General features: G+C 42.0%; 2 protein-coding genes and 1 long non-coding RNA gene across 14 annotated transcripts in view; 2 read left to right on the top strand and 1 right to left on the bottom strand.

The window, feature by feature from the left end:
* Window positions 1-14: 14 nt before the first annotated feature.
* On the top strand, window positions 15-18483 carry RP2 (RP2 activator of ARL3 GTPase). Its single transcript, XM_026109002.2, has 5 exons — window positions 15-342; window positions 9098-9763; window positions 11390-11504; window positions 12695-12780; window positions 15748-18483. The coding sequence occupies exons 1-5, from the start codon at window positions 211-213 to the stop codon at window positions 15829-15831; spliced, it is 1083 nt and encodes a 360-aa protein (XP_025964787.1). The 5' UTR covers window positions 15-210; the 3' UTR covers window positions 15832-18483.
* Window positions 18484-23391: 4908 nt separating this feature from the next.
* LOC112988451 (uncharacterized) lies at window positions 23392-26812 on the bottom strand. Of its 2 annotated transcripts, none has more exons than XR_003260540.2 (2): window positions 26678-26812; window positions 23392-25268 (listed from the first exon to the last, which is right to left on the bottom strand). It is a non-coding gene; the product is annotated as an uncharacterized LOC112988451 (long non-coding RNA). The 2 variants fall into 2 exon arrangements; XR_003260541.2 differs by lacking the exon at window positions 26678-26812 and adding an exon at window positions 26328-26445.
* Window positions 25454-27832, top strand: part of JADE3 (jade family PHD finger 3) — a 68552-nt gene continuing 66173 nt past the window's right edge. For 3 of the 11 annotated variants that reach the window (XM_064501514.1, XM_064501482.1, XM_064501498.1), the window contains exon 1: window positions 25842-26030. Coding sequence is in view for 4 of the 11 variants with exons in the window: in XM_064501468.1 (XP_064357538.1) it covers window positions 26338-26431 (94 nt within the window). In the remaining 7 variants the exon portion in view is untranslated. Of the gene's footprint in view, window positions 25785-25840; window positions 26031-26297; window positions 26432-27832 lie in introns of those variants that run through there. The other 8 variants (XM_064501527.1, XM_064501507.1, XM_026108985.2 and 5 more) reach the window with 6 other exon arrangements.

The following is a 27832-nucleotide window of genomic DNA, read 5'->3' as shown; positions in this document are numbered from 1 at the left end:
GGGGCGGGGCGGGGCAGGAGAAGTGTCGCCGTCGCTACGGGAGATGGGGAGCGCGCGCGCGCGGGAGCGGCCGGAAGCGGGTGGGATGGCGCGGCGGCGCGCGCTCCCGCGCTCTCTCCCGGTGCCCGCGGCCGGCGGGCGCGCGCCGGGGGGAGGCGGGGCGGCCGGAGCGCGGTGGCGGGTTGCTGGGGCGGCGGCGGCGGCGGAGCCATGGGCTGCTTCTTCTCCAGGCGTAGGAAGCCGGCGCAGGGCGGGCAGCAGGCGACGGCGGCGGGAGCCAGCCAGGACGCGGCGGCCGGCGAAGAGAAGGCGCCGCGGTACAGCTGGGAGCAGCGAGCCAAGGTACCGCCCCGGCGGCAGCCGCTGCCCCGGTGGCAGTGGGGGGAGGCGGGGCGCGTCCCTGGCCCCGGGGTCCCCGACGGCTCTGCGGGCTGCGGCGCGAGCAGGGAAGAAAAAAAACCTTACATATATGTGTATATATATATATTTTTTTGGCTGCGAGCTCTGTCCGCGGCAGAGCGGAGCCGTGAGCCGCGGTCCCGCGTGGTGCCCCGGGGGCGGGGGTCCGTGCCCCGGGGAAGCCGCGCGGGGTCCGCTGGCAGCCAGCGCTTTGGGATCGCTCCGGAGAGGATTCCCCCCCTCGCCGTGCCGACACTGCGACCCCGCTTGTGCTGCTAAATGCATTTTAAAAAATAAAAATAAAAGTATTTAGCCGTAGGATTTTAGTAAGTAGTTGCAAACCGTACAAGTAAAGGGGGTGTGCTCGATAGGTAGCTGCGTCCCGCGCCAGCGCCTGCTTCCTGTCAGGTCCCACCCTGGTAGTATTTGCTTCGTCTTCCCCGTGAGCTAACGCCGCTCTCTGCGTCGCGTGTGGATAGCTTATACTTTTTCCTTTGCTTTGACTGTGAACTTGGGCTGTGACAGCCGCAGCAGGTAGTGAGTTTGCACCTTCTCACCCTTGGGATTTCTGCTGTACTCTGGAGTCCCTTAGGTACGTGCTTCATCTTAACGAACAAGCACAATAGCAATTAGCAGGTAACCGAACAGCATAAGCACATACTCTTTTGTGCAAGCGTAAGTACCCGCAACTCTGATTTCGGTGGAGGCATAAAACTGTTGAAGAACTGCCTTGCTGCTTTGTGACTATCGGTACTGTTAAAGTACTCTTCCTGTTTGTGGTGGTGGTGTTGGAAAATGCTGGAAGGACAAGAGTTAGCCAGTCAACCCGTGAAGTGACGGGTGAGGACAAATCCTTCCCGAGGAAGGGAAGTACTTAGTCCTGAATTAAATATACTTATTCCACCCTCAAGTTTCTCTTCCTAAAAGCTGTGACATCATAATCCTACTAGTTCTCTAGTCTCTACCAGACCTGTGTGGGGGAAGGAGAAAATAGAGCAGCCAAAAAACTTTGCTTATGTGCTTTTAACAGACCCCCTCCTTCCTCTCCCCCCCCCCCAAAAAAAACCCCCTTTAGGCCACCTTTTAAAGGAATATAGAAAAGAAAATGTGCACACTTGCTTGAGCACTTAGCTTGCTTGTTTTTTATACTGGCTAGGTGCTCTAGGATTTCATTTAAGTCTTTCAAGTAGATTAAGATGAGATCTGCTGGAGACGAGCAAGAGAGTGTGCACGTGGCCCTGAGGAATCGGTTCCTTAAGGATGAAGGAAGTTGATCTGTGCTGGGCTTGTTGCTTTGACTTCTTACTGGGTATTTGCCGTATGGCTTTGGAGGAAGAGAAGGGGAGGACTGACAGGCCTGTTATTTGTGTGGATACTATTCTCACAGTGAGAATGCTCTATTGAAACCATATCCAAGAACAGCAGAGTGAATGTTCTCTCTGTGCAAAAGTGTATCATAAAGGAGCATTTGAAAGGCTATAATTTTGTTTTCAAGCAAATTCATCAGCTAAAACTTGTTAATATGAGACTTTTTACCCCTTTCTACTTGCGTGGTGCTAACTTCTAAAACTGCAACAGGAAGAAAGTCAGGACATAGAAGCACTTGATTCAGAGAACAAGGCGACTGTTAACTTGCTATAAGTAGGTTCAAACTAACAGACCAGGTTATTACAATGAAAACAATCTGTTTCTGCGGGGAGGAAAAAGCGTGTAATGTATTAAGTGTACAAGCACTTCCTCTTTCTGTTTAAAAAAAAAAAAAAAATAGAGAGAGACTTAGAAAGGAGAAGAATTGGTGAGTTTGGGCTGTACTACTGAACTACAGAAGACACCAAATTAGCTGCTTAATGTTGTAAAATACAGCTCAAGAACAGTTATTTTATGTTTAAGCCAATTTCAGTTGCTCTTTGCAGCCTTATCTTTCAGTGAGCTTTTGAGTGTATTCCTAATACAATAAATCAGGAAAGCAGTACTGAGACATTTAGTCTTAGATCAAGGAACGCTGAGCACTTAGTATACTAAATTTGTCAGTCATGGTTTGTATTAAGTGATACTATGTCTGTTTTTAATGGAGCAGCTTTAGGTGTTGTCTGTGCTACATTATCTCATTCTTTCTCATTTCTGATGCATCATAGATTATTCATTTGAAAATTTGTATTTGTGCACAAAGTAGATCAAAGTCATTTGGAAAACTTGTGGAATCAAGACTCCGTTTTGTTCGTCAAGCACATCAAATACATGTTAGGAACTCTGAAAACCTCAACTCTGTCAACAGATTTGCTAGCAGTCTTCTGATGTTCCTTTCCTGTAACTTTTAATAATGTGTCAATGCACCCTCTGGATGGGGGAGTTCAAAATTTAGGTTTCTAATTTCAGGCTGTCCTCTTCAGTGGTGCATTTTTGGTTATATAGTGCAGCTCTGCAAGCAGAGCTGACAATTGTCTACAGTTCTTACAAGGTATTCTCTGTATATTTTTACCAATTGGTAGGTCTTGCTGCTTATAGATTCCAGTTGTCTTCCTGCAAACCAATGCCATGCTGGTGCTCTTATTGTAGGTAAAGAAATATAGGCATACTTGTGAGCATGCTTGTCTGTTAGGGCTTTGAAGAGAGGTGACTTTGAGCTGAGAACTGTGCTAGAAGAAGCTCTGAACCTGAGCAGTTCCACCGGAAAAACTATTTCTTCTGGTATATCTTGGTTTGGAGGAAAAACACAGTGGTGTTCTGACACTCGTAAGTACAGCATCATTAGTATAGACTATACTAATCATGTTCTGGTGGCAAAGGATTGTCTGTATGCTACCATTACTATGTGTTAGTGTAGACCTACCCAAAAAGTTATATGGCAAAATCCTTATGGCTATATGACTCTTGTATGAAGCCTGGAAATGGACAGCATTGTGTGTTTTTTTTTTTTTTTTTAAATCCATTAACCACAAAATGTTATAATATGCTGATAATTGCATTGAAATTAAGGAAAGTATGTGCATCTGAGGGGCCTTTTCTGTTCTCTACATGAAGTCATTTAAGTGAGGACAGAAGTGCTTTTAAGTTTATTTAAAAAATTGATCAAACCTAGATTGCATCACCTGTCTGCTGGGATCTCTGTGATTTCTCCTGACCTTGGGGTTAAGAGAACTGTATGACAATTGTTTATGGTGAGTACAAGAATCAAAGTGTCAGTTTATCTTCTTAAAAATGGGAGGGAAAAGGAGGAGTATTCAGCTTCTTGCTTCTTTGCGATTCTTAGCCCAGAAGAATAAGTAGAGCAGTTTATTACAGAGACTGTTATCACTGCACTGCATCCTGAAGACTTGACATGTGTTGGCTTTGCTGGGCGGTCACGAGTCCTCCTCTGACCAAGTGAGAGAGCAATGCAGTGGTGCTCAGCCCTCCTCAGCTGGAAGCTGGAATCCCACCTGGAACAGGAGACTACATATCTAATCCATCTCCCTTTTCCTTTTTTGCCTTATTACCTTCTGTGTGACTAACGTTGTTTAAATCCTTGGCCAGAAAGATAACTATAGCAGTAACTGAACATGGGTACATACAGGCAGGAACTGCGTTTTTGTGTTTGTGATGGCTGATAGTAACCATGTGCTGTGTTCTGTGCAAGTAAGGATCTGCAGACACAAAAATCTGTATCTTCTTTTTTGCTGCTCTCATGTTCAGAGAAGCAGGGTTACATAAATTATAGTTTCAATATCCTTTAAAGCTTAAAGGGACTTTCCTTCCCAGGCATTCATTCTAAAAGGAAAAATCAAAGAAGACTTTGTTGCAAATCTATTAACTTGTAACTAAACTGCCTTAGTCGACAGGAAGCACAATAAGGTCTAATTTCCAATGATAGTTGTGTGTTGTGGGACAGACTGTCTGGCTGTGATGGCTGTATTCAAACAGAAGAGATAGGGTTTTAACCTTCCACATTAAACATACATAGTCTTTTTGTTACTTACCTTACACTTGAGGATTTTGCTGGCATGGTCTGAGCTGGCATGGACAACTTGAACTGTCTAGGTCTAGTTTACTTATCCATTTTTATGGATGAATATAGAAAAAAATCACATTTAACTTGTTTTTTCTTTTTTCTTCCTAACTAGACTGTGAAATATTTTGTGCTTAAAACTGATGCATCTCCCTTATGCTTCCATATGCAGCAGGAGATCTACTGCAGTATTTCTCATTGATGCAATGCATCAATTTGTGAAACAGTCTATAGTTCATATTAAACAGTGTCTTCAATTAAAACTGTTTATAGGTGTGGTAGCTCTTCCTTTCTTCCTCCTCTTTCCCTATCTGAAGTATTTGGCAATGGTTCATTGCTCAGGAAAGTATGAGGACAACTGATTTATACAGCTATTAGTACCCTGAAAGAGGGGGAAGGCTATGAAGAACTGAGTCAAAGTAAGCAGAGATGCTGCAAGACAAAAACTGTGTGCTAACGTCTGAGACTTGTAAGTATTGCTGCTCTTTCCACCTTTTCTTGCTGCTTAAGAATCTAGAAATCTGCTAGAGGTAAGCAACTTAGACAGACATTCTCCAGAGGATGTTGCAATTCAGCGCTGAAGGGCACCAGTCCCACAGGTATGAATATGCAGAAGTGGCTAGGCCTGGAAACACACTTTTCTTGCTTATTTCCTCTCCTGATAACTCCCCTACTGACAAAAAAGCCTCTTAAGTTTGTGTGCCTACTTTATCTGCAGCTTTTAATGTCACTGTGTCAGCAGCCAGCTCTTGTACATCTTCAACTGTATATGAGTCTCTAGCTGAACTGTCATCTGTTGTGATTTAGAGAAGTAGGGAATAACTTGGAAAATATTTAAGAGAAAAGACCCTCAGTGTCAGTGGTTTAGGAAGACTTTTAAAAATTAGCATTCCCTTACCAGGCTAGACACACATAACTAGGGGAGAACCATAATCCGGTAGGAACTGCAGCGCCTCCTCCTATTTGTGGTGGTATATCATTGCTGACTAGGACTCCTTTCCTGATGAAGTAGGTGAAAAAGTCTTGTCAGGACATGAACACATACCAAAAAGCATTCAAGGAGCCATTGGGATCCTTGGTGTATCTGGGGACTGCTGCCACTGAAAATTCAGAGAGTCTAGTTACCTATAAGTTGTCTTCCAAATGGAAGCTGCCTAGTCTAGTTAGCAGTAAATTTGGGTCACAATGGCTAAAGAGATGCACTTCATCTGCAGCCTTCATGTCTGGCCTCTGACCTCCTTGCGAGCCAAGTGTTTGTAGGAAGGAAACTGCCTAATACACCTTGAACTCCTTGCAACAGAATTTGGTAGAACTCAAAGCGAGCATGACAAACTTTTGTTTGCCTTTGCTTCCCACCTTTCTTTCTTGCAATTCTCTCTCCAGTCCTTTGTGACAGACATAGCAGCAGTGTCAATAACCAAAGATAAGACTTCTGAAACTCTGATAAGGGGGAATAATATTCTACAGGTGAGGGTTATCTTTGAGTCAGCATACCTGGTTAATTTAAGGTTACTTTGTGGAGTAATTCCTGAACCTATGCATAGTATTTCAGTTCGAGGGCTCCAACTCTTGAACTGTGCTTGTATCTATTAATGCAAAACTCTAAACCTGGCTGAAAGCATTAGAACTTCTATTGATACTGTCATCATTTGGACTTATACCAGACTTGGGGGGGGGGGGAGGGGGAGGGGGAGGGAAAGACTTAAAGAATGTATTAAAGGCTGGTGGGGGTAGAGCATCTGTCTGGGTGAGATGGGTAGATTTGGACTACGAGTTTTCAGAAGTTGTATTGGAATGTGAGCAATAAGAAATAGATGCATTATCAAACTGGGGTTTTTGTTTGTTTTATTGGGGTTTTTTTTTTTGTACTGCTGACCTGCAAAATGCTCAAGATTTTACAACAAAAGCTACACTGTATGAGTGGGCAGAGAATATAAATAGCTGTGGTTATGGTTTTTATGAGGCTATAGATGTTATCATCTTTCAGTTGTTTGTTTTTCCTAGCTTTTTTGCTATGTTGCCAAGACAGAACTTAAGCAGTTAGTGCTGTCAAGAGAATGAAGGTAGATGTAGTGATTTTAATATTAACCTGTTGGTGATATCTGTAGACCTGAGAACTGTTGAGCATGAAACTCAGTGATGTGCATATTAACCGCAGCTGAATGCATCCTCTAAACGCAGACTGTAGCTGTGCCTTGATGCTCCTTCCTCTAAGATGTTCCTTTTATTTAGGGGAAGTGAAACATTCGGATATGTTATAGCCTTAAGTTAAGCCCTACTGTCAGGGGCGATCACCTAGTGGGGAGGGAGTGCTAATGTCCATTTCACTCAGTCCCTCTAGTCTGTATGGCCCTGTCAGTGAATAACCTTAGTCTTTAAAAGGAAAACTGCAGAGCAAAACTAAAGGAAATTAGGAAACTCCCTAGCATAGTGAACAAACTCGGAAGTAAGAGTTGCATCAGTACAGAACTCTTAATTCATGTAGGGGAAATTAAATTGAGCTCTTGAATCTGGAAATAAACTGATGTTTTTCATTCAGTTCTAATCGGTACAGGTTATTGTCAAACTGAAATACTGCTCTTTTTCTCAAGCACTCGTTTGGGACTGCCTGTAACCTGTGAGTTAGCTGGCTAACCAGTGTTTTTCATCTAGGCCTACTTAAAATTGGAAGGTGAAGTTGATTTTTCACACATCTCTCTAAAGACCTCGGCGTAGGACGAAGCAGTGCTGCTTCAGAGGCTTTTAGAACAGACTGATTTAGAAGCACATACTTAAGCTTTCAGTTTCAAATACACTTTAAGCTCCAGCAACTTTTAATGTCTCCTTCCTAAGAGACATAACTGTTCTTCTGTGCCATGTTTCTGAGGCAGTAAGTCTGTCTCCCAAGGTTATAAAGCTTATGTGTGTAAAAATGCCTAGGGGAAAAGTGTAATAAATTTAATTTTGATTTTTTACATTTTCTGAACATCCTGAGAGTCCCTAATGGGTCAAATAATAACACCACATAAAAGTTCTTAAAGGGTTTGAATCCTAACCATACAGTGTAGCTGAATCTCAGTGCTATAATGAATATCATTGGAGTCTCCCAATTTTATCTGCAGCTCTTCCATCCAGCTTTCCTTGGTGTGTACTAGTGATAGTGAACATGACTGAGGAGGAGATTTCTAGGAAGCAGTCTTCATGGTCTAAACTTGCATTTTATTGGCAAGGTTCATCAGCTGCAGACTGATACTTTTGTCTCGGGAGGCCAAATATATTGTGTACAAAGCTTATAAACAAGACATAATCTGTCACCAAAACCCCCCAGTTTTTTCAAGGGTAAGCTCCTCTACGTGTTGCTGGCCTACATTCTTATATGTCTCTTTCTTACTTGCTATAAAACCCTTTTCAATGTCAGCACTGAACAAACTAACTTTCTGGATACTTCCAAAGACTGTGGTTTATCAGATAGTAAAGGCTTCGAGGTTTAGCTGTTCTGGACAAAAACTACTCAGACTGAGCTGTTTTAGTGAATGTCTGGTGCTAGCCTAACCTGGGTTATACTTTTTTTTTTCTGGTCTCTGATCTCTTCTGTATGTTTGGAATATTGGGGAGGAGGAGTGTTTCATAAACTGGACTGTACTGGCACTGTTGTAATGCACTAACACTGCTTACAATGCAGTAAGCTTTAGAGCCCTCAGGCTGTACTAGGTAATCAGAGAAGTTTCTGAAGTGATCTTGTATTAGACTACTTCAGTGTATTCCTGTGATAGGTACTCGAACAATTGTAAGTGCTATTTTAATAAACTTTCACAAGGGGGCAGAGTAAAATCTGCTCTTGGAAACATAATTGTCTCGACTCTCATCAACTAAAAATGATCCAAGTCAGATTCCTTCAGTGTTATGACACCAACTGCTGTATTCATGCTGTCCACCTGTATCATAGACCATCTCTCATGCTGTGTAGCCTTCAGTCGCTGTCCCAGCAAGTCCTAGAGAAAGCAACAGTCTCCTTCAGCTGTTCCTCCTGCGTGGAGGAGGGCTGGGGAGTAGAGGAGGAGAGGGCTCTACACCGGCACTGTGAATGTTTGCTTAATTGTTCATAGCTTTAACAGTCTCATTGCTGTTAGCCCCCGAATTTCTTAGCTGTTGACACAAGATAATGATGTCACGTAGATAAGCAAGCTGTTTGTAGCTTGCAAGCATAGTAAAGGAGATACAGCTTAAAGTCATCAAGCTTTCCTTGCGGCATGTTGGTGTGGTCAATTAAGACCGAGAAAGCTGAAAAGTACTATGTGCCTCAAGCTTTCGAAATCTTTACTTATGCAAGCCAATTCATTATTACTGTTACTATAGTAGTAATGCTATTACAGAAATACCCAGGGCTAAGAGTAATACCCAGTTACTACAGTAATGCATAAGCTACCTTCTTTTTCCCTCTTTGCTTATGAGAGGACAAACTGAGTTGGGCTTTTTCTGGTGTACCTGAGAAGTTTAGCCTTAGCTCTTTGTTGTACCTCGCTACTGCATGCTCCAGTAGCTTAGCTAAAAGCTTTTCTGGATTTTATCGCTCTGGTTATTCTTTGAAGAGTTTTCTGGAAGGCTATCCTGTACAATTCTGTAACATATAATACAGTTAATGTAAACAGGTTAACATTTAGCATTATAATATTCTCCGTATGTGAAGACTTTCACTTACTTTTTTTTTTTTTCTGCTTCTTCTTCCTCCTTTAGATTGACCCGAAAGACTACACGTTTTCTGGACTTAAAGGTGAAACTGTGGGTCGACTGCCTGGAAAAGTAGCAGGGCAACAATTTGTCATTCAGGACTGTGAGAACTGTAGTATCTACATATTTGATCATTCTGCTACAATCACTATTGATGACTGTATAAACTGCCAAATCTTTCTAGGACCAATAAAAGGCAGTGTTTTCTTCCGTGACTGCAAAGATTGTAAATGCATAGTGGCCTGCCAACAGTTTCGTAGTCGGGACTGCAGAAGGCTGGAGGTATTCTTGTGTTGTGCCACGCAACCCATTATTGAGTCCTCCACGGGTATGAAATTTGGCTGTTTCCAGTACTATTATCCTGAGCTTGCTTTACAATTCAAAGATGCTGGACTGAGTATCTTCAATAACACGTGGAGCAACATCCATGACTTTACCCCTCTGTCAGGAGAAAATAACTGGGGGCTTTTGCCAGAGAATGCTGTAGTTCAAGATTATGTTCCTCTGCCGAGTTCTGAAGATCTGAAAGCTGTCAGAGTTTCTACAGATGCTATGAGGAGCATAATACCAATAACTCGAGGGCGGAGACAGAGAAGCAGTGATGAATCATGTTTGGCAGTGTTTTTTGCTGGTGACTACACGACTGCAAATGCCAGAAAGTTAATTGATGAGGTAAGTGACCTTTTTCTGTGTTCAGCTTCTTGAATTTCTAATCGAACTTTCCTCTGTGTAACCTTGATGCTTACTGTAGTGAAAATGCTGAGGTTCTACATGGCCACTAACTACACTGATCAACTGTGGTTTTTTTATGCTTAAAACAAGGTAAGAGAATGGAGCTTATTTGATAAAACAGTAGTTTTAGAGCTGACATCTTGTGATTGACGTGTTTCCTTTGACATTTTCAGTGTATTTTTCCAGCGTAGCACACCAAAGTTATACTGAAGAAAACATGTTTTTGATTGATAAAATCAGACAAATTTAAAATAAATGATCAGCAATGCTTGTAAAAGGGGTATAGCCATTTTGCTCATTAGCTTATTGACCCCATAGTCATAGCTAGCAAGGCAGTCTGGCCTGAAAGGTTTACTAATATTAGCAGATACTGTGAGACTTTCAAGAGTAACATGCTCTATTGTGCCCCCCTTGCCACCCAGTGCTGGAATTTTTTTCTGGAAGAGGCAGCATCTTGAATATTTGACACAGCCGGTCAGGTGTCTTTGATCATTCAAGATAGCTGGTGGAGCTCCCAAGCTTGGCTGTGTTTGGGCTTTACTGAGGCTAAAATGCAGCAGCGGCTGCTCTTGACACTATGGAGAGATGAGAGTCAACCAATAACTAAGAGCTGTGGCTTCTGACAGAAGCATCTGCAGAAGCTGCTGACCCCAGTGTTGTATTATCAACGGAACAGCTGATGGAGCTCCTTCCCTTGGATTTTTAACAGCTTCTTGGAGAGGGGGGAAAAAAAAAAAACCCAACCCTCTAGTTGTTCCACCACCACCACCACCACCACCACCATTAGATTTTATTTATTTTTTTTTTAACAGAGCTGAGTTGCTAACAACTATTTGAGTGAAGGGAGATAACTGTACTTATGGGGTGCTTTTTTTTTTTTTTTTCCTCTGAAGAAGGAATAGCTACAGTAAAAAGGATTTTAGATGTAGTCTCCTGTACTCATTGCTCTTTAAGGAATTTGGACTAAGAAAATTCTAAAGGACTAGTTAGTGAAGTGCTAGGGAAACTTTTACCTCTCCGTAGACTAATGATTGCTTTGGAAATACTGATATAGTTTTTCCTTTTCCATGTGCTTTTAGTTTCCTACTAGATTTGAAGTAAAAGCTGTGTGCTTGAAAAATTGTAACTTTTTTCAAAATAGAAGACATCAGCTATGGATAGCTGAGTTTGAGCTAATGCTTGACTAAACTATTACACACTAATGAGAACTAACTGCCTGACTCCAGATGCCGAATGCTTTTAACTGCCATTAGCTTCAGCCTGTGAAGGACTGTGGATAAAAATGCAGCCCTGGGCTATGATATAAAAGAGAGAAATATTCACATTTACTAATTAAGTGCAGTAGGGCGGAGGAGAAAATCTGGATGAATGGAATGAAAATAAACAGAAATGCAGAAAAGCAAAGGGTGGGTTTTTTTGTTTTTGTTTTTTTTTTTTTTTAAATGTGGTCCCTTAGCTGTATGTTTTAATGTGTGTGGGCAAAATGAGTATATTCTAGTATAAACTGGATACTCAAACTGTCTGCCTTAGAAACATTTTTAATATTAATTCTTTATCTATTAACAGATGACTGGCAAAGGCTTTCAGTTGGTACAGACAAAAGAAGTCACAATGAAAGCAGAGGATGCTCAGAGAGTTTTCCAGCAGTGTGCATCAGAATTCATTCCACTGCTTGAAAAAGGCAAGTTGATGTATTCATTTCTTTCCTTTCTCCACTGACAGCTAGATGTCTGTATCAAGGAGAGTTCTTCAGATGAAAGGAGAGCAAGGGAGAAATGCATGGTTTTAAGGATGTAGTGTAAAGCCAGTTAAGATGGATCTTGGAAGCTTCAGTCAGGCCTTGACTGAAGTGGACTCCTGAAAGCTTCAGGAATGAGCTAATCTGTGTGTACTTTGTGGCTCTGCCCCCCACCTCTAGTGGCCCAACTGTGCAGCTTGGGAGCTGTGGCACGTGCAGATCTGTCTGGGCAGTCGAAAAAAAGTTCGTGCTTTTAGAACTGAAATTTTTCTAGCTTATCACCATTGCTGATGAACTATCCATGTGTTCAATATTTCTGTGTGCTTGTTCAAGCAAGTTAAGGATGATGTGAATAATGCAGGCAAACGTTAAGTTCCTGTTTATAATTGGTGTACTGTCAAAATACTTCAAAAGCTTTTTCTTCAGTTTGACTGGAATCGGTTTTTGTCTCTTCCTGTAGAAGTACTGACATCTTGCCATCTGTTATATGCTAAAGCTTAATACATGCTCCCAAACTTAGTAGCAACATGCCGTTTTTTTCATAATAGCATAAAGGTTTATGATATTCATTGCAAGAATAGAACAAAAGTTATTGTACTTATCAGATGACAGGCTAGTTTGAGGGCTATTTTGCACTTATGTAGGAGGAAATAACATGTTCAGAGTGAAACCAGAGAAAGGGGATCTGGAAACAACAGGTGCGAACAGGTCTAAAAGCCAGGTTGTTTGCTATCTTGGGATGGAGGCAAAAATGCCTGAATGACTCAGTCCTACTCTAGATGTCTGTGAAATGGCTCACTACTTGAACAGTATATTCTGACTCACTTCCATGATGCCCTCCACTCTTCAGCGTTTTTGTGCCATTGCTGTCTTTCAAGAAATAAAACTGGAAACCTGCCAGAGCCTCTGCAGAAATGAGCATGGAATTGCAAATATTTTCTTTTCAGATAACTACTGTACTTCAAAGCTGTGGTTAAGTGTTTTTAATTCTTTATCCTGTATTATGGCTGCTCAGGCAAAAACCATGAAATCCATCCTGCAAACTTCATAATTGCCCAAGGGATGAGAGAAATCCAACATTTTAAAAATCAAGCTTAAAAGTAGTATTGATTCTAAATGAAACTATCTTCTAGGCCCTGTAGTTGCTTTGGAATTCAGTGGAGATGGTGCTGTGGAAGGATGTCAGAGCGTTCTAAACGATGTTTTCAGTGGAACCAAGGTAAGTTGCTGTATTGTTGTATCAGCAGAGAATGTTACAGAACACCTAGAATACTTCATGTTCAAGCTGTAGTTTTGATGTATTGAATGCTCTTTTAAGGTTCTGAATAGCAAAATCTAAATATCCTAGGGTGTGGGTTGTTTTTTGGGTTTTTTGGGTTTGGTGTTTTTTTTTGTTTTTTTTTTTTTTTGTTTTTTTTTTTTTTACTCAAAGCTCAATTTTACTTGTAGGAGATCGAAGAATTTCCCTAGAAAGTTGAGAGAATATTAAATCCCCATATCTGTTGAGGGATAAAAATTTCCACTGAAAACTGCTATCCTTCATGATAGGGAAAAGCAAGTTGTATAATTACAGTAGGACAAACTCGGCTTGCGAGTCTTATACTAAAGTCTCCTTTGTGATGTTCTAGTCTATTAAAGCCTGACAAAAATATGATTGGATTTGAACTTTTTTCAAGATTTACTTTTGCCGTGAAGGATATTGCAGTATGCCTTCAAAGGTATATTGCTTTCCTCTTCTGTAAGCTTGTTTTAGTGTAGCTTCCTTATACCACACCTCCTGTTTGCTTGCTGTCCCATTTCTTTGAATGGCAATGGATTTCAGAAAGTGTCTTGAAACAACTAGAGCACTCCAAAGAAGCATTCCTGGTACAGGAGAGTGATTAAACCCTTGGCTTTCAGGGAGCTGTTCAAGCAGGCTAGCATATATTTGGGACATACAGTGAGGAGCTACTTGCTATCTTTCCGTTCCTCTCAAAAGAATTAATTACGCCAGGAGTTAGCTCATCCAGTTTCTGGAAAACAGTTCTCTTGTAAGAAGTCATCTTAAATGCAGCTAACACTTGCTTTTTCTTATTTGCTATTGCATCAGCAAACACCTGTTGTGTAACAGGCCTTAATTTGGATCTCCGAGTCTGGAGAATACTAGAACTACAACCTGGAGAGTCTTGTGATGTTATTGATTCTTTCCTATGACCCAAAAGTCATCACTGCAAGTCTTAACATAAAAATGGCCTCTTTAAGAAGGAAGGCATCTACAGTGACTCTTTTTATTGAGGTTAGCATTTTTTAGTGAGCTTGGCATATTTTTTCATACTAAACAAAGCTGATATTCACTGATTATTCTCTTAGATCTGAATTTCTCTATTCAAAAGCTGAATTGCTATTAATTATTAGGGCAAGTAGAATTCTATACTTTCACTGAAAGGAGTGGCATGTGTTGTCATAACACTGAATTCCCTAGAAGTAATTTAGAGAGTAACAAACTTCAGACTTATTGCTACTGGAAGTTTCAGGAATGCTCTGTAAAATGTTTTCACTTCATTATTGCCTGCCCTTACCCTATTTGAGAGCTGTTACAGTGCTTGGAAAGAATCATGAGTATCCCTGATCAAGAAAAAACAAAAGCTCTTAGGAAAACACCTATCCTGTAAGATTTTGCAGGATAGTAATCTGATTTTGAGTGGGTCATTACATTTGCCTTTGAAACCACTGTTAAAAGTGATTAACTCGATCAGTTAATAAGCTTGTTTTAACCACTCTATATACTGTAGTAAAGGTGGAAAAGTTCTTCAGCAATAATACAGCAACAGCTTTTGGAGCTGCTTGGTAAAAACAGTGTGTTAAAAGGAGACCTCTAGGCTTCACACTTCGGTGGACTTCCTATTTCTGCAGACTAGATAGATCTGCACTCTTTACCTCTGATACTCTTTCTGGTATGATCTTCTGCAGTTCGTGTGTGTGTGTCTTTTTTGTACTGTTTCTCTGCCTCCTCATTTACACATAAAGTCCTCTGCAAAATGAAAATTGTGATATGCTGGGAGGGAAGGATAGTGAAAGAAGGTACTGAACTGTTATGACTATGGTACAAATCATTGTCACATCAAACTACTGCCAAAATACTTTGAGGGGACTTGAACGTCTACTAACAGAAGTCTACCAAGCCTCCAAACAATAGTCTGGGAAACTGTTTGCTTTGAGTTAAAATAATCTTTTTATTTTGAAATCAAAAATTTGCTGGATGACAGGATATTCATCTTAAAACATGGTTTAAGTGAAGCAATTAAAGCAACTGTTCCAATTTACATCTATATGGTATTCTGAGCTAAACCAGAAAAGTAGTGATCGTATGGGCATGATTATCTGGAATAACTTCTGCAGTTCCAATGTATTTTGGAACAGTTCAGTCTGATGTACAAATAATGTGCTAAGTGAGAATATCTGAATTTCCCCCAAGCTGCAGGACTCAAAGTTAAATTTTGACTGAGGACAGCACTTGCATGTTGAGAGTGTTAACAGTGAGACTGATGGACAGCCTTAACAATGCTGACTGTTACGTTGAACTATTTGGGCAGTGTATAAGGCATCTAGCTAATTTGCTAAAAGCTTTCGAAGATGATTTTGTAGCATTTAGAACTTTCTACATACATTGATCAATTCCACAAAACATAAATGCTATCAATGTTATTTTAGGAAAAAGATATCTGAAGAACAAGCAACTGTAAACTTGTGGTAAAGTAGTGCAAGGGAATTTTTCCTACATGTTTTGTGTTTCTGTTAAAAGAAAGTTTCATGGTAGCTTAAAGTGGTATGTATGTGTGGTGGTTTATTTGTTTTGTTTTATTATTTCTTTTCTTGACAGAGTTTGACTTTACCAAGCAAAATATATCAAACTGGGCAGTAGCTGAAGCTGTGACCTCTAAATAGTCCAGCCTAAATCTTTTAATTCCCATCAGCGGAAGGCGAGGTTACTGGAGCCAGCATGTTTGCTAGGACAAATCACCATAACACAGGGTGCATCAGGGCTCAGCATTCCAAAACTATTCTAAAACATGACAGAAATTAACAGAGTTGTGCCTCTCAGGAAACACGTGAAAGTAAAAAGAATCATTACTGGCTCTGAATAAACAAAGACTACTTGAACTTGTTTGTTAGCAATGCATAACTATTTCCTTGTTTAATAAAATAGGTTTTTGTATCGGAGAGCAAGGCATCAGCGTCTCAAGATGTAGACAATTTCTACAACTTTGCTGACATGCAGATGGGAATGTGAAGTCTAACATGTTCACGTATGGTTTGTCCCAGCACTTGGATGTCGCTTGACTTGAATATTGCAGTAGTATAAGAAAAGTTTTCTCATTTGGTTTTGTATTGCTTCTATATCCCGTTTATAAAAGCTACTGGTGACTTTAATACCGTATTACATGAACTACAGTAAATGGTATAGCTCCTCATGTATGTTGTTTGATACTTACATTTCAACTCCAAAAACTGTGGAGGCTTTTTTTTTCCTCTGACTTCTCTCAACTTTACAGTGATTTCTTTCTCTCATTGACACTTGAGTGTTTCTTACCAATATCTAATGGTAAGTCATATTTGAAAAGTGCAGTGCTGGTCCACATTTGATGCATTAGTAATTGTAAACTACTTAACTCAGAGACATTGTATAGAAAGTGCATTTGTGTGAAACTTACTGTTCAAAACTTTCCCCCATGCAAATTTGTCTTCATTGGGGGCCAGAGAGGAAGCTGTAGTCAATGACTTTTTCTGAAAGCTTAATCTGAAATGCTTTTATAGCACGCTTTCAGGAGCAATGTGTGACTTACCCTCTTATAAACTGTACATTTGGTTTATTCTGCTTCAGCATCTTTATTCAGTGAAGCTGTCTGCAGCAGCATTTATGCTGAGGGCTGTCATAACAGCATTCTGAGAAGCAAACTCTTCCTAGGCTTTTGTGCTCCAAGGTGAATTTTGAGCTTGAGTGCTCTGCAGAAGATGCTGTAAGGTTCCTTTCAGGTCTGGTCTGGTATTATAGATGCCTGTGGTATTTCTGAGTAATGTATGGGATATACATGAGGTTCCCTTAGACTCGAGAGTAACGAGACACCAGCAACATCCTTGTTTGTTGCAAGGGACATATAGCAGCCTGGCATCAGAGAAGGGCTCTGGCTTTAGAAAAGTGGGTGTTTTTTTTGTTTCCCCCCCCCCCCCCCATCCCGAAGGAGAAGGGTTCTACACTCAGTAGTAGTACTGAAAATTTGGCTGTAAAGTATTACACTGTGCTGTAAAACTAATTTTGGATTAATTCCGAAAAACAGACTAAGGAAGTGCTACTAGCATTTTAGGAGATGCATTCGAATAGTGATCAATAAGGATGCTTATTGCTATATAGTGCATACTGTTATGCATATCTGTCTGTCTATATAGATATGAAATACCTGACTTCTTTGAGCACTTTAGATCCTTGGTGATTTTCTGCTGGAACTTAAACTTTATGTCTGGGTTTACATGCCCTCTGTAATACTTCAACAGGTTGTGTGTTCAGAGGTACTGCATTTCTTAATTGAAATGGTGGCTTGCCAGTTTATGTAGCCTTTACAATTCATTGAACACACTTGGGCTGTGTTGAGTTGCTAAAGCAATAATTTCTTCATTAGGGTCATCCATTCAAAGGTAAGGTCCCTTGCACCTTAACTGCAAGTGAGTCTCTTGACTCATTGGTTTTTCTGCTCTAGAACTCCAAGAGTGGGTTGCTGAAAATGCCTTTTTTTCTTTTCTTTTTTTTTTCTTTTTAGGATTTACCACATGAAAGAGTCTGTCTGTTCCTCTGAAATTCATAATTCTGTCATACCCAAGAGATATCTGAGTTGTCATTTTGTTTCCTCTAGGCAAATGCATGCCCTTAAACTATGTATCAAGAATATGTCCGTAGGACCTCATACTAAAATTATGTATAGATTAAATAAGAAAGAGTATCTCCTGAAGTCACTAAACAATTAGCATACCAAAGGTCAGAAAAATGTCACTTGCATGAAATGTCTTTACTTGACAGAATGAAATAAGATCAAATTGGCACCAAAATCTGATTGGTAATAGAAATTACCACTTGTATTTGCACTTAGTCAGCTAGGGTTTTATACACACACACACACACACACACACACACACACACACACACACACACACACACACACAGTGTGAGGGCAGGCTGTGAAAACAGCTAAAATATTAGATCAGTCTACTAAATATTAGGAGAAGCTGTCAGTGAACACTGCAGGAGTTATTCTAGGTACATACAGTAAATGTGTTTTTCTGATATTGACAGTACATTAGAATTGTGTAATGTATTTCAAAACTGTCATTGTGTAATTTCTCTAAGCAGTAAGTATACTGGACCATCGCGGTCTCTAAACTTTTGCATATGATATGTCCAAGCTTACTGATGACACATTATATATATGTTATAGGGTGGCTTTTTTTTTTTTTTTTTTTTGGTATCTTCAACTTGATCAGGAAAGAAAGTGCTAAATGGATTTTTGTGGCCATCTTTATTGGAGGACAAGATGATTAATTGACTGTTAACCTGGGCTTTAAACAGAGAACACATTTCTACCCCCCCCCCAAAAAAAAAGAAGAGCATGGTGTCTTTTTTTTTTTTTTACATCAACAGCATACTTACCAATGTAAAGGGATTTTTGATAAAATTTGAATTAAAAAAAAGTTCCTCAATCCACTTATTTATCTTTTGACTTTCTTGCTAGCAAGAATTAAGAAAACTTCTAGCCTAAATAAGCTTACATTGGTTATCATATGTATTACAGAATGGTATGTGCTTTATGTAGTCTTTGTATGTTTGTTGTATACCTTTTTATGTAATTTGCCTTGCACTGTGAATGTGATTCATAATAAACATTGAAAATCTAAATCCTGGATTCTGGAAGATTTTTTTTAAATTGTAAATTATTGCATAACATAATTATATTTAATATTAAAACTGAATTCATGTTTAAACAGGAACTTTAGCTAGTCAGAGACTCTTAGCTAATTGAAAATAAACATTAACTCTCTGCCATCGCCCACTCCTCTGAAAAAGATGAATTTTTGAAAGCAGAGGTTTTTTTGTCAGAGTCACTGAGGATATGATTAACTTTACAGTGCAGTTTTTCTAGTAAAATATGCAGGAAGGTATTCTTATATCAAGTTGTAGAGATACAAGTGCAGAGATTTCATGGATGGAGACTGCTAAAGCACATCTTCCTGATATGTGTGTATATGTGTTTTTGCTCTTGGGGTGTGTGTGTGTCTCTTTTTTTGTAAGAGTTATGCTTTTTACCTGTGTTTACGTCTTTGGATATTAGATGCATGCTAGAGATGTGCTCACACCAAAAATGAACTGTGGTAGCTACACTAGTAGAATTGTTCATTCAGAAAATAGTTCCTTTATGTATTCTATTTAAGATCTAAGGATGCCTGAAAACAGGTATCCATAACATTAAATTTCCAGGGTTCAGCTTTAAAATGGTCAGAAAGAAAGTTTTCCAGCTAGAGACAGTGTAGAATAACTTTCATGTAGTGTGGATGTTTACTTAGGACATAAAGTACTGTATCAATGTAACTTTTAATTTATTGAACCTAATTATGGTTTTAAAGAGTAAAAGCTTTTGGCTTACATTTAGTTACTATTTTACAATTTTAGTTTTAAAAATCCTATAACCCAGTTGCTTCTGAGTTGCCTAGTAATCCTTTTACATAATATTTAAGTCATAGTAAAACTGTTTTTAAGTACTTTCACCATTTTTACTAAACACATCCTCAGATACTAACATGCAGAAGCCTTGTATCTGTGCTTGAGTTCCTAGGAAGTCACACACTTTCTTTGGTCACATCTAAATAGTCATGCATAAAATGCATGGATTTAAAACTAATCCGAATACCAGGCTGCACTTATATAACGAGGACACATTTTTTCCATTCCAAAAAGCAGTCTGAAACTTTATATTACAAAATATGTGTGCTAGTCATTCTGACTAATAGGGACAAAAATGAGTTTTACTGACCTCTGCTTGAGAGAGAATTCCATAGCTGAATATTTTCCTGTTTGAAATTTTAGCTTTTAAGTGTTTAGGCTTTATGTATATTGCATTCAATTTTCTGTGCATATTTAAGTTACAGCATTGCTGATCATATCTTGTGGAAGGTGTTGATTCCTAAGGCATTTTCCCTAAAAACTTAATTGGAGTGAAATGAACCCTTTTAAGGTCTAGAAGTGGCCCAGGTGCTTGCCTAAGAAGGTCATTAACTCTAGGAGTTTTTGCTACCAAGCAGGTTCCTCATTGATTCCTTCCTGGACCTTTGTGCCATCTGTTGTTGTGTGGGTCCGTCCCCGCCTCAAATTAAGCAGTAAGCTTTCTGAATCTCTCAGGATGACAGAAGTGTTTGGAGGTACATAGGAGTAGCTCTTCTAAGGCATGTTTAAACCTGATCTAAAACATCTAAATGCTAAGGTAACAGTATTAAAAGCTACGAGTAAGTGCTGATCGCAACTATCGTCCCTAACATACTCGGATTTATGTAGGGGAGGGATGTTGCAAGTGAGCCATAGGACTTCCTTAAATTGTGTGCTGTGACCCTACAGTCTTGCTCCACAACTGGGCTCCAAGGCCTTTTGTGGTGGTGCACCCAGTTCACTGCCTGTTGCAGCACTCGCAACACGAGCTGCAGTAGTTTGCCAAGGGTATCAATTTCTGAAAAATCATGGACTTGCTGCATGCCAGCCTGAAAGTTTCTCTTAAACTTGTCTAGTCTGAGCCCCGTGTCTGTAAAATGGACAACACAACCATCTCTACATTGAAAGGTTTAGAAGCATCAAACCTGGTAAAAGCAGGATGTATGAGAAGCTTCACTGAGTTGTTGGGAGTCATGAAGAGTTACCAGGTCAGTCATTGATATTTCGGCTTCCAGTTTGAGAGAATGCTTTTCACTGCTGTTCATCCCACTGGAATGCTTGACTGCCGTAAGGTGGCTGCTGCTGAACATTTGTGGTCAGGCTGTCATGCTGACCCATATGGAATCATGGCTGGTTTTGAGCAAGAGTCACAAAAAAAAAAAAAAAAAAAAAAAAGAGAGAGAGGGAAAATGAGGGGCAGATGGCAGAAACTTTAAAAAAAAAAAAAAGTGCTGAAGGGTTTTTTTTTTTTGTGAGTGGAAGACAATAGATAATGATAAAAAGTTTATCTGTGTGGGTTTTTTTGTTTTGTTTTTTTGTTTGTTTTTTAATTCATCCAGTGTTTCTCCCCAGCTATGCACTGGGGTATCTGAGCACCTTCCTGGAGTGCAATAAGCAATGTGACCGCTGTTAGTCAAGTGCGAGTCATCCTTTTCCCAGTTGCACAAGGTTTTAAGAGTTGCCAGTGTTGTCCAAGGGCTAAGGAGATCTTTTAACAACTGTGGATTTCCTTCAAATCCTCCTGATGAACCCACTAGAGGAAGCTTGTCCTTAGAAGCACCAGGTGAAGTCAACAGGTGTAGGAAATTGGGTTAAGAGGCTCTTGAGCAGCACTTAAATAACTATACAAGTATTTGTCTGATGTTCCCAAATTGTAAAGGCTAAGGGAATGCATTTAACTTAATATGCTATTACAAATTCTACCAAAATGATGAGGCTAAATTAATCTCTGCAGTATTAGTGCTCAAATGGCTCATTCAATGTCTGCATGACAATAGTATGCATCTCTGTGCTTTTCCAACTTTATTTTATCATGGGTATTATGATGCAAAAGTCCAAGTTCTTAAAGTTGTGTAAGAATCTCTGCTTTCATTTTTAGGTACTTTTGTCTTTGTAATAGTGAAGAAAACTTGAAGAGTCTTTGCTCTTTGAGCCATTCGACTTGTATATCTTTTTTTTTTTTTTTTTTAAAGGGGGGGGAGTGAGTGTGTGGAGAAGCAGCTGAATTGTGATATCTGAACACTTAAGAGAGTGTCAGTCTTGCTTTTTTTTTCACATGGATGCTAACTGCTGTAGGGAGTTTCCCTCAAATCTGCATATAAGGCAACATAGAGGCAGATAACTTTCCAATTCTTCTAAGTAAGAGATACAATTGGTTCCTCACTAATACAAGCATAAGAGGTATTCTTTGATTCTTTTGTGTTCGGTACTTAGTTATGTGTGTTTAAGTAAAGATACAGACCCATAATACTGAGATATTTTAAAAGCTGCTGGCAGTTCTCTCCATTTTGTGTTAGTATCTTAAAAAGAAAAAGATAAATAAAAGTTCGGCCTAAGCATAAAACTTTGAACTTGTCAGATCCTGGGAAGTGATGCTGGCGTACTCATTTTGCTCTGAGGAGAGTAAATGCTTCATTATCATGGAAGGTGCTTTTTTTGATTGTCTGAATGTGCTGACCTTCTTAAGAGGGGAGATCTTTCCCCTGATTTCTGAAGTCCCTACTTAAAAAATAATATTAAAAAAAAAAAAAAGAAAAAAGAAAAGGCACCTGAAGTGTGTGGGTTTGTTTTTTTGGTTTTTTTGAGGTTCTGCAGCTTAAATGCAAGGGCTGTGCTATGACCTGAGGGCATCTTTTGATAGCTACCCCAACAGATGCTAAAGGATTGGGTTCAGTGTTGGAAGTAAAGATAATCTTTTGAAACTCTGAGTTGTCTTTGCTTCTGTTTGTAATAGTGCATATCAGAAAGAAACACTTTTAATCACAGGATGGTTTCAAGACAGCTAGTGATGCTTAAATGAGATTCTACTTTGCTTTTTTGGGGGGGGGGGGGAGGGAGAATGAAAGTTACTCCACAGCAATAATTAGCTCTTTTGTTTGCAGGTGCGTGTTTGTGCTTTACTATAACACTTCAGTGATTTTGTTCATTGTGAAAGGAAAATAAGGGAGCTTTTCTGTCTCTTGCCAGTAGCTGTCAATGCTTGCTCTGATTCTGGGGATGTTAAATGAGGCTTCATCAATGGTATCTGATCTACCAATGATTCAACTTTTATGCAGCCTTTACAGGTTTCAAAGAAAGAAGGTATGCCAGGCATTGGTATCTGTGTATTTGTTTTCTTACCAGAGATGAGCAGAATTAGCTGCCCTTGGAGGATTCCACATGCTGCTGGGAATGCTGCAAAGACTTGGAGGGAGAGGTATGAATTGGATAACCTCCCAACCCTTTCCAGTTCTTCCTTCCTGCCAGTGCCCCTCCATGATTCTACAGCTTGTTTGTTGCCTGTTTTACATCCCTGGCATCTGATCAGAGGTAGCAGATTTGGTATAAAAAATATTTTTCTGTTGAAATTCACTGAAATACTTCTAAGTATTTCAATTATAGATGCTTCTTTTGTGGCTCCAGTCCGGGTTAAACTCTGAGTGACCCTACTCCTCAGATGTTAAACATTATTTCAGTGTAACTTTCTTAATATGTTAATATGCTATGTGCAGCCCTTAGCTTTTGTACAGCTGAATAATGACTTAGTTCAACCTGGGTATGGTATACATGTATACATTATTTCATCCTGACCATTTCTCTTCTATTTCTAGTTTCCAGAGCATTCCTCCCTTGGGAGGACTTTGTGTTTGTGTTATATTTTATCAGCATGTTAACATCTGGCTTTGCAAATACCTCATATTCTCTAGGTGCATAGGAGCATCTGTAGTTCATCCTTTCATAAGAAAATGTGGAAACTGTGTTGCCTATGTCTTTAAAAAGAACAACAGTTACAGTCTGCCTCTTATTTTTTCACCTTGCTGCATTTTCCTATAGAATATACATAGAGAATGTAAATGTAATTCTCTGTAAATTCTTATCAAATCGTAAATAGTTATAAGTAATATGGGATCAGATAATGAAAAATTTATTTGCACATAAAAGCATTTACTGAAATTAGTAGCCCCACTGACTCTGTGGTACCAGTTTTTCCATGTTGCATATCTTCAGCCGTCGAATGTACAGATGTGGATTTACTGTAGAACTAAAGGCTGGAATGACTCCCTCTTCTGATACGTGATAGCTGGGGGTGGGGGTATGTGATCCCAGGCATATGAAATGAAGATAGCTGCACAACACCTTTTCCTGGCTGGGCTGCATCTGGTCCTGATAGAGTAATTCCTATATGAAATAATCGGAAAGAAAACTTCTCATAGGAATGCTTATTTTACTGATGGGAATATGCATTCTTTATTGTCCTTCAGAATGACTGATACTATGCACACTGTATACTCCACTGTGCAGGTTTTGTGGACACAGAAACAAAAAAATCATTTAAATATCCAATATATTAAATATACTTGAAAATGGTTTCTGTTAAGTGTAACTCAAGCAGATGTAAAATTCCTATTATGACTAGAAAACAGGTCTTCTCTACTGCACAGACTTGGTTTTATCATTTTGAATTTTCTGCATTCTGGACTTTAAATCTCTTGTCTAAGAATTAATATTGCCTGCCCTACAGACCATCCAATTTGATGTAGAAGATTCCTCAAGTGTGTGTGTTTGGGGTTGGGGGAAGGAGCGTTCTTGGCATCTTGACTTGACGGTGTGGCTCTCTGAAGGTGCTCAGAGGCACAGTCTTTTCCTGGCAAGCATATATTAATGAACAGAAGGCAAATGAGGTGATCACTGGTGCATGCAGAAAACCATACATGTCAGTGTCACTGTTGGGTTGCTGTCTAACTGTGTTTGTAGAAAGCTACATTTTATATTACACAAAGGAATATTAACTGGATATTCAAAAGCAATAAAAGAAAAGGGGGTAGGTTTTATGCAGCAGGTAGTAGATTGATGGGACTCCTGGCCAGCAGTGTTTTACAGTCAGAAGCTTACGTGGGTTCAGTCAAAGCTTACTTGGACAAGTACTGGAGAAGTGAGCTACTGAGAGTTACTAAACAGACAAACCACATCGTGCTTGGGAAATCTCCTCAGCTAAAAGTAGTTGGAGGGTTGTGCAGTATTTGGGGGAAGTATCTTTCTGTGGATGCCTGTTTGGGCCAGGAGGAAGTGGATGAGGAGGCCCATGACTCGGTAGAGCTGGAGAGGGGTTTAGCGGGCTAGATGGATGGTTTGGCCTGAAACAGTGCTCTTTGGTTACAATCTGCTTCATCTCCTCTTTTGGCTATGGCCTGCAAACACCGTTCAAGTGCAGCTCCAGCATGCCAAATGTTTTCCTTTTTCATTGTGCTCCTTACTGCAGTCTTGTCTTTCCTTCTCGGTGCCTGGTCTAGAAAGAAGAAAGTTGTTTCAGGGCTGTACCCCAGGGCTGAGAGACCAGATGTGATTTTTCTCTCCATGAAAGTTTTTGCAGCTTGCTGTGAAGTTAGCCTTTCCGTGCCTCGGCTTTACTGCAGAAGGGGAAACCTTTATACCGCGGTCGCCAGGGCATTGTGGTGCGTCTGATACAACCGATGCTCGGTAATGGGACGGGAAGCACGCGTGGCACTTACAACAGGGGAGGTGCGCCAGCTTGTTGCTGCCGTTTCCTTTTGGCTGAGTGTGGCTGGTTTCTGTCAATTCTTGTCCCAATGGGGAGCTCGGTTAAGGGTCAAACGACTAAACGCTGCAGCTGGCTAAAAGCCGCTCGGGGCAGACCTCGTGTGTGTAATTTTGCAAGTCGTGTGCAACTGCAGCAGGATGTCCTAGGTTTCGCGGTGGCTGCAGCGTCAAAGCCGCCCGAAAGCGGTGGTGGTGGGGGGCTGCCGGGTGCCTGGTCCGAGCCGTCGCTCCGGTGGAGAAAGAACAAAATAAGACAATAAATCAGAAATCACACCCCCCCCCCCCCCCCCCCGCGGCCGCGCTGGGCGCCGCGGCCTGCTCCCGGCGCGGCCATGGCTCCGGGGGCCGCCGCGTGCCCGGGGGGGGCGGCCGAGGCGGGGCCGGGCGGCGCGGCGCGGCGGGCAGGAAGGGCCCGGCGCGGCCAGGGAGGGAAGGGAAGAGGCGGAGCCTGGCGCGCAGCGGTGTCAATACCACAATAGGGCCCTTGTGCGGGCGCCGCAGCCGGAGGAGGGGAGCGGGGGCCGGGCCGCGGGGGCGGCGGCGGGGCGCGCCGAGGAGCCGGCACGCAGGGCGGGGGCCGCCGCCGGCCACCACAGCCGCGGCCGGGCGGGCGGGGGCGATGCGCGCCGGTGCCGGGCAGCAGCAGCAGCCGCCGGCGCCGCGGCGGGAGCGCCAGCCCTGACGGCTGCGGCCGCCCACGCCGGGAGCAGGGGAGGCCGCGGGCCGCGCCGCGCCGGCGAGAGGTGAGCGCGGCCGGCGCTGCCCGCAGGGAGGCGGGGCGGGGGGCGGGCGGGCGCGCGCTGGGCCGCGCCGGGCTGCCGCGCCGGGCCTGTGCGCGGGGGAGGCGCCGGGCCTTCGGCGGGCGGGACGCGGGCGGCGGCGTTTGGCGCCAAGGCCGGGCAGGAGGAGGAGGAGGAGGAGGAGGAAGTAGCAGCGTGTGGGGGGAGGCGGCGGTCCTGCGGCCGGCCGGCGGAGCGGGTGTGGGGCCGGTATGTGGGGGCGCGGGGCCACGGGGCCGGGGAAGGGGTGCCCGGGCCGCCGCCGCCCCACGCGTGACCGCTGGAGGAGGCGGCCTGTGTCCGCGGAGGCCGCGCTGCCGCGGCGGGAGGGAAAAGTTGCCGCGGAGTTGGCGGCGGGGGGAGTCGCCGGTCGCCCGGCCGGGGTCGCCCTCTCCCTGCCCCGTCCGGGTTTCCTGCGGGCCGGGCCGGGCCGGGCCGGGGGGGGCGGCGGCCCCGGGTGAAACGCGCTTTTGTCTGCAGCAGCGGCGGGGAGATGTGAGGACTCACCGGTGTCTGCATGAGCCTGCCTCGCCTCCGTGCAGCCGGCCTGGGCGCGGCGGGAGGCGTCCGGCGGAGCCGGCCCCGCGCCCGCCGCGGGGGGAGACTTGGCGGTAAGGCTCGGCCCGGTGCCGGCGGCGGAGCCGGGCCGCCCCCGAGGCGGCTGCGCCCGCCACGCATCGCGGCGAGCGGGCACGCGCGGTTGTGTGTTTATTCTCCGCCACGCTCCAAAAATACCTTTTTGCCCGCACCTCGAGGAACTTGCTAGAACTGAGTTTAGCAATAAAACGGCAGCACGGTGTTTTTTCCCCTCTCAATAACCCCATCCCTCGGCACGCTACGGTGAAGGTGAGCCTTACCCTCGCCTAACGGGATGGCTGGCGCCCAAGCGCCGTGTTTGCTCTTAGGGTTAGCAGTTGGAAGGTCCGCGCTCTGCTGTTGTTTCTATAAGTGAAACCTTTCGGTATCCTCCCTCCGATGGCATCTGCTTTAATGTAAAGGACTTTCTGTAAAGGGGTGGTTTCATTTTACGTGTGCGTAACAGCCTGTATGACTAGCAGCTAGGAGTGTAGCAAAAGAAGTTTTTTGATGAACAGTGGGAGAATATTAAGTTGTTGGGTGCTCTTTAAAATATATCTTCATGGGAAGAATAAATGCTGCTTTTTTTCCCTCTCTCCTTTTAAACTACCATTATTTCATGAAAAACATTTTTGATTTTTTGAAAAGTTGAACTATGGTTGACGAATTGTTTCCCCAAGTAACTATATTTAGTAAAGAAATACCGCTAAATTAGTGCTATATCTTTAAAGCCATGTTTTTCACACTCAGGAGAATAGGATGCAGGAGGCAGCATACAGTTTTGATTGAAAATCCTGTGATTAAAATAAACTAGAAATTTGAAAGCTGTTGTACCTCTGTTAACATAAAAGAGCCATTACACTAAAACCGAAAGATTAGAGAGCTATATTTTGTCTGTGTGTGTGTGAAATGTTTTGTCTGCCGCCAACTTTTTACATCACTGTGGTGTTTGTTGTGGGCTGTTCTAAAGAGCATCTCGAGTACACCTGCTAATCTATGCAAAGTGAGAGTACATCTGAGCAATAGCAGAATTAACCTGAAAATGCGAGATGCAGATGGATTTAGAAAGGAAGGCCTGAATGTACGTTGGCATAACTTTCAAGCGTGCCACAAAGTCTCTTATCAAGACACCGGAAAAATGTTAACTGTACGTACTGGAGGGAGAAAACGCAATTTAAAGTCTTTTCAGTTAAGAAAGTGCTTTTTTCAAATTAAAACCGAGTTAGTGCTTTTATGATCTGAAGTATTTTTTATGTGAACCTCTGACCTCCTTCCAGACTAGACATGACATGCTCCATTTCTAATGCCAAAGAACAGCAGAAAAAAGCTCTCTTCTGAGAAAGCTAGGCTTTGTATGTGGTAAAAGTCATCAAAATAATTGCAGCTGCTTCTATTTACCTATCCTTCGTTTGCTGTTTACTTCTTTCTAGGTTCCT

This window comes from Dromaius novaehollandiae, chromosome 1 (assembly GCF_036370855.1).
Source record: "Dromaius novaehollandiae isolate bDroNov1 chromosome 1, bDroNov1.hap1, whole genome shotgun sequence".
Taxonomy (NCBI): Eukaryota; Metazoa; Chordata; class Aves; order Casuariiformes; family Dromaiidae; genus Dromaius; species Dromaius novaehollandiae.
This window is presented reverse-complemented; position numbering and strand designations above follow the sequence as displayed.

Bases quoted from the DNA above. Each gene is read 5' to 3' on its own strand.
- RP2 (XM_026109002.2), top strand. From the start codon at position 211: ATGGGCTGCTTCTTCTCCAGGCGTAGGAAGCCGGCGCAGGGCGGGCAG. The intron at 343-9,097 runs GTACCGCCCCGG...TTCCTCCTTTAG, and splicing joins GCTGGGAGCAGCGAGCCAAG to ATTGACCCGAAAGACTACAC. The intron at 11,505-12,694 runs GCAAGTTGATGT...ACTATCTTCTAG, and splicing joins CATTCCACTGCTTGAAAAAG to GCCCTGTAGTTGCTTTGGAA.